Source organism: Salminus brasiliensis, chromosome 24 (genome assembly GCF_030463535.1).
Source record: "Salminus brasiliensis chromosome 24, fSalBra1.hap2, whole genome shotgun sequence".
Taxonomy (NCBI): Eukaryota; Metazoa; Chordata; class Actinopteri; order Characiformes; family Bryconidae; genus Salminus; species Salminus brasiliensis.
The window spans coordinates 8,127,325-8,136,620 of record NC_132901.1 but is presented as its reverse complement, the minus strand read 5'-3'; the positions used below and the strand labels follow the sequence as shown (position 1 = coordinate 8,136,620).

The window sequence follows — 9,296 nt, the reverse complement described above, 5'->3', positions numbered from 1 at the left end:
TCACATGAAACAACTGCAATCTCATTCTTGTCCTAAAACAAATTAACCCCATCCCTCACTCTATCTCAATAAGCAACACACCAAATTATTATTTTTAAACTTTTACTTTCATTTAACCCATTCCATGCAGTCATGACCATTCTACTTAGATGTGCATTCCTCAGTAGGCCGAGGCCATGTGTATCCAAATCATCAGGCTGATGGCTAATGCTGAAATTCACTTTTACTGAACCTTCCTTTGTATCCTAAGGCAAAGGCCTAAGCTCACGGTCACTTTAACTCAATCCACCTTCATCATAAACCTGAGGCCTTTGACCGCCATACTATTTTACTTACTCTACCCTCGTCCTTTTGCCTTGCTCCGACCCTCTACATCAAAAGTCTAGCTCTGAACCTATTCTTGCTCACTCAAATCTCACCATAAACCTAAGGCTTTGAATAACTTCACCCTTCTGTGACCCAACAAAAAAAGCTTGTGGAGATACTTATTTCCTCTCTTTCCTAACCGTATGCCTGGTTATATATACTAGACAGCTTTCATTACAAAGATCAAGTGTATAGTTCTAGGCTTCAAGTCAACCCTAGTATGGTTTCCTGCCTCACTATTCCCCACCTGTAAAGCTTATCTCCTCTGGACTGGTCTTTCACAGGTGATGTGCAGCTTCATTTATCCCACTTAGCATTACAACCCCACGCCATACAGTTAGTATGGCACAGTATTTTAGTTTGCTGCTCTGCCCCTGAATCTTAGTATACTATACCAATTAAATGCAGACAAACAACTAAGTAAGTTGATTTACATACATACATACATACACTGAAGGGCATTCCTTTTACAATAATGGCTGCAGAAGCACTCATGGGGGGAAAAAAATAATAATAATATTAATAATAATAATTAGTATTATAGCTTACTATCGGCGACTTTGTTCTTGAATAAAACTGCTCTTTCGAAGAAACCGTGGGTGGCTCTTAAAAGAGCCGTTGGGTTTGGATTACGCCGCTATCACCATTTACTTGGAGCTCGTGTACTTGGTGACGGCCTTTGTGCCCTCGGACACGGCGTGCTTGGCCAACTCACCGGGAAGGAGCAGACGCACAGCGGTCTGGATCTCCCTAGAGGTGATAGTAGAACGTTTGTTGTAATGAGCCAAACGGGAAGACTCACCGGCGATGCGCTCGAAGATGTCGTTCACGAACGAGTTCATGATGCCCATCGCTTTGGAGGAGATACCGGTATCAGGGTGGACCTGCTTCAGCACCTTGTACACGTAGATAGCATAGCTCTCCTTCCTGGACTTTCTGCGCTTCTTGCCTCCTTTCCCGGCCGTCTTGGTCACGGCTTTCTTGGATCCCTTCTTGGGCGCGGACTTAGCTGGCTCAGGCATACTGCTCCTCGTCGAGTAAGACTGAAGAATGAGAAGGAGGCGATAAGCTCCCACATTATTTAGACTCTGGCATTCTAATACAAGAAGGTACCGCCTTTAGAATGCCGTCGTACGCCCATTGGACAACAATTGTCCGCTCGCTTCTTCCCAACCCCCCACACTCCCTTTTCCCCTCCCCTCCCCTCCCTTTTCTCCTCCTCCCTTCCCCCTCCCCTGAGCAGCATTCTCTTTGTTCGCCTACCCGCGCATTTGTACCCACCGTGCAGGCGGCACATTATTTTTCGCCAAAGCGGCGTTGACGGCGATGTTCTGTATAATTCTGATTTAATCAACGCAAACGGGGTAAATGGAAAACAATATGTATTCTTATATAATAATCACATTATTATATAAGAATATAATGTCATATATATATATAAATTATGTTTTTTCCTCCTGAAAATGAGCTTCTTAACAAAGTAACCGGAGTAACCGAGATTCATAACCACCATCATTGACTTTATTGAAACAAACAAATATGATCAACTCTTTGTTCGCCTTCCCGCGCATTTTTAATCTACAGGGCTTAATCTGTTTTTCGCCACAGCGGCGTTGACGGCGACTATCAGGATTTATTAAGACGTATAGTTCTGATTTTACCAACGCATACGGGGGGGTGTAAAACAATACATATATACAAAGTAACATATATGTACTCTTCCCGTATATTACATTCTTAATACAGAGTATCCGGGAAACTGCCTTATTTGAAACAAACAAGCTAAGATCAGAAACAGGCTCTTTTGCTGGATTTGTGAGTGGCTCTTAAAAGAGCCGTTGGGTTTAGAGCTGTTCAGGCCGAGCGTTTAACCTCCGAATCCGTACAGAGTGCGTCCCTGGCGCTTCAGGGCGTACACCACATCCATAGCGGTGACGGTCTTTCTTTTGGCATGCTCAGTGTACGTGACTGCGTCCCTGATCACGTTTTCCAGGAACACTTTGAGCACACCGCGGGTCTCTTCGTAGATCAGACCGGAGATACGCTTGACGCCACCACGACGAGCCAGACGGCGAATAGCCGGCTTTGTGATACCCTGGATGTTATCGCGAAGCACTTTACGATGACGCTTGGCGCCTCCTTTTCCAAGGCCTTTGCCGCCCTTGCCTCTGCCGGACATCCTAGCTGCTTCTTTTCTCAGTCGACGAAAAGAGAATCTATGAAGCTGGAGCACCCGAGGCACGCCAATTATACCCCTCTATAGGACCTAAATGAAAGCAAGGGAACCGAGCGACGTCACAGTACATCAGCTCCGCCTCATACTCTGTACGTGTGCAGAACGCTTGTTTTGCTGTATAGCCACTGAGTGGGTAGCCATACAAAATACAGTCAACCAGAATTCCGTTCTCTCTGGATGTACTCATGTTCAAAATAACGCAGCACACTTTGGATCATGCATAACCTTCACTGTGAATACTTTAACTCAACATGATTTAGCTTTGAAACCTACAGCCTAGCTCCAGACCTGCTTGACCATATAATGACGAAGTAACCTAAACTGCAATTAAGAGCTAAAATCATTTCTGAAATAGATTGGTCTTATGGCGAAATCTTAAATAAATAAATAACTGAATAAATTCATACAATTCAGTGACCTAGGCATAAGATGAACTGTTTAGTGAGGCTGTGTATGAGCCTACTTTGAGTCACTGTAAGAAGTGGATAGGGGCCATGTGGCCTTTGTAAATAAACATTTATGCACTGTTTTCTAAAAATCAATTACTACAATAATAACGCCAAGTGTGTATATATATATATATATATATATATATCATCTTTCCGTGTTTTACCACAGGATGACACCCCATGCTCCATGCATGAAGTCTTCCTTCGTACACCTGGGGCGATCCTAAACCGCACTCCACTACTCCCTAGTGCACAGCGTTTTTTCGTGACACCGTGCACTCAATAGGGAGTAGTGAGCTGCTTGGGAATTGGACAGTGCAACTCCGGTTCTAATGTCATAGCTTTTTCTGAGCTTTTTTACTGTTTAACTATTGGCCAACGAGCGAAATTGCATTGTTTTTTTGTTTGTTCGTTTTTTCGGTTGACCGATGCCGTTTCGGCAACTAGCTAATAACGAAAATAATCTTTTGTAAACAAAACACTAGCTAGCAAGCTACACAGGCCGCCCAGCTCTGAAAACCAGAAGATACGCTGCTGGTAGCCGGGTTTAAGCACGACTGTTTCTCCCTCACTTGCTCCAAATAACAATATAGAGAACTACGCACGTGTCCGTAATATCGTTATTTTTGTGATTAATTTTTAGACACCTAGCCATCATGCTACTCTCCGAGGTGGCTTCTCGATTTCAACCACGGCAGTAAACGTATAAAATGTTGCTAGCTATATACACGGTTTCATAATAAAACCTGACTGACTCGAGCGAGTGTGTATTTATCTGACAGGTATTTACACTCGCTGGCGTAATGCTATTGTTTGTACCATCCGAGTTAGCTAGCATGCTAATCGCTATGTTAGCTCATGTGTGGACCTGAAAAAGCAAGTTAACTCAAATCACTCAACAGCCACAAATCACGGCTGTATTGCGTACTTTTATGCTACAACTCCGCATGTGGCACTGCACTGTGGTCAATAAATAATGACCCCTCATAATTAGGCTCATATTTGTGCTTTACTGTTTATGCTGGCCGAGTTAGCCACGCTGCTAATCGCTAAGCTGGCTCCAAGCTATGTACAACTCCACACATAGATCCAGCAACGGCAGTTCTACGTCGATTTGCTGTGACTGGGTGTACAACTTTAGGCTCTCCGCAAAATCGACTTATCGGATTTCAGTATCCACTTCATTTTTGGCAAGTTAGCAAACGTTATCGTGCCAACAGCGACACAACGGAGCTGACCAGGTCCAGTCTCCAGCTCACGCCTATTCCACAAAGCAACGCAAAGTGTAATGACTCACATGTCGTCATGTAAAGACGACGTTTCACATGTATGAACATTAAAAGTAGTTAACATAGGTCTTAACACGAATGCCTGAATAAATGACATAAATGGCTATTTAGTACTAGGGTTACGACCTTGCAAGCATAAAACAAGCACACACTGAGATCAGCCCACTACTGTACACCATGGCACACGGTTTACTTTTTACTGTGACTGGACGTGCAGTTATCGGATTTCATCATTAGATGAAGAGAGGGAGGGTGGTAGGTAGGAAGGTAGGTAGGTAGATAGATATGTATACATAGAGAGATAGACAGAGATAGAGAGAGAGAGACAGGCTCCATGACAACATATTGAACAAGTAAATCCACATACAAAGGGTTTGCAACGTTTAGAAAATACAACGCCAACAACCCAGTACAACAATAAATCAAATTCAAGAATTAAAGAGCCGGATCACATGAATGGTTGAATCAATAAAACACTGTACGTCATCTATACTTTTCGAAAACGTTCTAAAACAACACGTGATTAGTCCTAATACATGGCACGTGTGTCAATAGGCTGAACTTGTAGTTAGGCATCATGGGAATTGTAGTCCTTGATCTTGACACTACAGGATAAAGACACATTGTGTCATTGACACATTGACATAGACACACTTAAAGGAAGCATAGTGTTTTATAGATTCAACCAGTAATTTGTTCTTTTTTTCTTTGTCAACACATATTGCTCAAACACAAACCAGTACAGGGTTTGTATTTTCTGTCAGATTGAATAAGTATGCATCAAGCTCTCTCCTCTCTCTCTCTCTCTCTCTCTCTCTCTCTCTCTCTCTCTCTCTCTCTCTCACACACACACACACACACACACACACACCCACACACACACACACACACACACACACACACACACACACACACACACAACCACCACCACTGACATATTTCTGCACATAAAATAAAACAAGGCCAACTTAAACTAAACCCACACCATTTGGATTCCTCAGGTTTTCACTATACATCTTCTAATAAATCTTCTTCTAAAGTCATATTGGTTAGCAGTTAGTGGAAGAGAAAGGAAGGAAATAAATTGTGGTAAGCAAAGTAAGTGTAAAGCTCATGATGAAGTCAGGATGAGTGGTAGCAGTTCGGCTGGACCTACCTCTTAGGCTTCTGATGGAGTTTCAGGGCTAGGCCCTAAGACTATGTAGTTGCAGAACGTGAATGGAGTAGTGATGCCATCTGGTGGTCAGAATATGTATCTGCCAGGCCAGGTTCCATATATTTTCAGACGTATTCCCTCACAACATTCAACATGACATGACTTTAAACATTTGAACCTTGACATCACTAAACTACAGTTTTGGATCAATAAATCCAGGTGAAGATACTGAGATACCCAGTTACACTATACATGAGTTACATGAGGACAAAGTCAATACTGTGGTTTAAAAACACAAACATGACTTTTGGAGTCCTTTGTCTAGTTAGAACCCACACTGCAAGATAGATAGATAGACAGATAAATAGAATACATGTGAAAATGCATTTGAAACTAACTGCAGATGAAGGACAGTGCAGTTATGAAAAATAAGAAATGAAGTGGACAGATGACGATACATAAAAATTTAATAATAACACTGTATTATTAAGTAATAATAATAAAGTGTTAGTAGTGTCCAGGAGTGCAAATGTATAGGATGTACAGTAAAGTGTTAACACTGACATTGGCCATTAGAGAAGATCTTCACCAATGAGAAGTGAATGTAGGAATAATACTAACATGTCTCATACCCACACAATTAAATCTGTGCAAAAATAATTTTATTTGGCAAGGTTTTATCAGCTTATATTGAGGTTAACATAATAATCATAAATCAATAAAGAACACCGCTCATCTGCTATCAAGACCTGACTAAGGAGCTAGAGGCCAGTGGAGCAAAGCTACAATTACGAAAAGCATACGCACCATCGGTGCAAAAAAATCTTTAGTTAGGCATCATGGGAATTGTAGTCGTTAATCTAATACACTACAAGTTAAAGATATAGTGTCCACAGAGACATTTAAAGAAAGAAAGAACAAACACAAATCGAATAAATGGTATATTATTGCATACAAGGGAAAAGCTCCTAATGAGGCCAACTAAAACTACATGTTTACCCCTTGGATTTCTCAGGCTCGCTTTACATCTTCTAATAAAAGTCATGCTAGATTAGATAAACACAGAGGGAGTTAATGTTGCTTTAAGTAATGTTGCTTTTATCATATGTTGCAGTTAGTGGATGATAAAGAAATATGGAAAGACATTGTGGTAAGCAAAGTAAGTGTAGAGCTCATGATGAAGTCAGGGTGAGGGGAAGCAGTTTGGCTAGACCTACCCCTTAGGCTTCTGATGGAGTTTCAGGGCTAAGCTTTAAGTCTGTTGTCGTAGTACGTGAATGGAGCGTGGATGCCATCTGGTGGTCAAAATGTAAATCTGCAAAATATAAAACAATTCATCTTTTTTTTTAGTTTTTTTTTTCTTGGTCCACAGAGACATTTAAAGAAGCAAAATCAGAAAGAAGAGAAAGAGTTCAATTTGAGAAGCACAAAAAAGCTAATTCACAAGTGAGTACGGCTGGCTTTTGATACACTTTTGTTAGCACTTTTGTATTCATTTGTTACTTACCTATGCCTTGAAGAAAGTCTCTGACCTAAACCTGGCAGGTTAAAATGATTTTTTTGCACCGATTGTGCGTATGCTTTTCGTAATTGTAGCTTTGCTCCACTGGCCTCTAGCTCCTTAGTCAGGTCTTGATAGCAGATGAGCGGTGTTCTTTATTGATTTATGATTATTATGTTAACCTCAATATAAGCTGATGCATACATACATACACATAACCATACAGCATAGAATTTAAGGGCTCTAAAGGGGGAGGGGAAAAACGTCATTCATAGAATTGCACTACTCTACAGTTTGTCTCAATGGCTTATAGTAGTGAGCGAATTGTTGGCTTTTTACCTAACTGATAAAAAAGTGCCTTAAATAAAGAATGCTTCTATCAAGGATTCTTTATCTAAAGCCATTTGATCGAGTTGTGGAAGGAGGTAATACAGTCTGGAGTAAAAAAAAATTCTGTCCTACTTTATCATTAGCATATTGTTAAAACCCAAACAAAAATCATCCCGCAAGACATGTAATGACTTTTTAGATGTATTGGTGCAGTTAACAATCATATTTAATGTGTATAAAAATTGCAGTGCCCTAAATTAAGTTTTCATTGCCTGGTAGCATGACAACTGGTTATCATGCTGGCTACTAAAATGCCCAAATGTTCCTTGGTAGATCTTAGTAGACTTACAACCATCTGTCATATGTAAAAGCTGTAACATTCACACACATACACGTATACATCTATGTTTTTAGCGTTTGCATTTGCGAGTTTGACCACACGATGGCATCCACGCTCCATCCATGACATATATCCACGATACCAAAACAACGGTGACGTTTGCAATAGGGCACTTCCTAAATCCCTTACACTGTATACACTACACAGAAGTGCACTTCTCTAGTCAAGTCTTTTAGGCTTCTGATGGAGTTTCAGGGCTAAGCTTTAAGTCTGTGGTCATAGTACGTAAATGGAGCGTGGATGCCATCGTGTGGTTAAAATGTAAAACAATTAATCTTTTTTTTTTGGTCCACAGAGACGTTTAAAGAAGCAAAATCAAAAAAGCGAATTCACAAGTGAGTACGGCTGGCTTTTCATTCACTTTTGTTAGCACTTTTGTATTCATTTGTTACTTACCTATGCCTTGAATGATTAAAATTATTATTTATTTTTTTTTGCACCAATTTGAGGGTGCGTATGCTTTTCCATATTTTAGCTTTGCTCCACTGGCCTCCAGCTCCTCGGTCAGGTCTTGATAGCAGATGAGCGGTGTTTTTTACTGATTTATGATTATTATGGTAACCTCAATATAAGCTAATACACAGAGTTTAAGGGCTCTAAAGAAAAGGAAATAAAGGTCCTACATAGAAGTGCACTACTCTATAGTTTGTCTCAATGGCTTCTAGCAGTGAGTAAATTTGTGGCTTTTTACATAACTGCATGCTGTTTGGTTGTCATGATGGCTAATAAAGTGCCTTTATTAAAGACTTCTATCAAGCGTTCTTCAAAACAAGACATTTTATCTAGTTGTGGAAGGAGATTATACAGTCTGGAGTATGTTATCGTTAGCATATTGTTGAAATGAAACCCAAGCCCAAACGAAAATCATCACGTAAGACACGTAATTACTTTTTAGATTTGTTGGTGCAGTTAACAATCATATTTAATGTGTATAAAATTACCCTAAATTAAGTTTCCATTTCATTGCCTGGCAGCATGAGAACTGGTAACCATGCTGGCTACTAAAATGCCCTGAACTGAAGTATGCTTCAATAGAAACATTTTTTAAAATGTACTTTAAAAAACACTAACCAAAATAACACCGCAATACAAATGATTTAGTAGACGTACTGGAGTTCACAACCATCTATCAAATGAAAAAAGCTGTTACATTCACACACATACACGAATAAATCTACGTGGTTAACGTTTGCATTTGCCTAGTTTGACCACACGATGGCATCCACGCTCCATCCATGACATATGTCTGCGTTCCCACAACAACGGTGGTCCTCTCCGGAATATACACTTAACTCCTTTACTGCGGCCCCACAGCTGGTCTCGCTTACTCTCTATGGAATCAAACTCATTTTGCATATGTATGAAACGTAGGTACCCAAAATCAAGCTCTCATTATATAAATATACACATACATTGCTCTCTGAAACTGTGCTTGCAGTTGTATAGTTTCACCACGCGGTGGGATCCACGCTCCATCCATGTCAAATGCCGTTTGTAATAGGCCAAAACCGGCCTAAACACTACATAGTGTAAAGTGTAGTGTTCTACTGAAGTAGCAGTGGCTTCAAC

The 9,296-nt window shown here is 40.5% G+C and overlaps 2 protein-coding genes across 2 annotated transcripts; both read right to left on the bottom strand.

Moving 5' to 3' along the window:
- Positions 1-1,013: 1,013 nt before the first annotated feature.
- LOC140547035 (histone H2B) lies at positions 1,014-1,388 on the bottom strand. Its single transcript, XM_072670544.1, has one exon. It carries the CDS (start codon positions 1,386-1,388, stop codon positions 1,014-1,016), a length of 375 nt encoding a protein of 124 aa, XP_072526645.1.
- Positions 1,389-2,233: 845 nt separating this feature from the next.
- Positions 2,234-2,545, bottom strand: LOC140547122 (histone H4). The gene has a single exon (XM_072670678.1). It carries the CDS (start codon positions 2,543-2,545, stop codon positions 2,234-2,236), a length of 312 nt encoding a protein of 103 aa, XP_072526779.1.
- Positions 2,546-9,296: the final 6,751 nt, after the last annotated feature.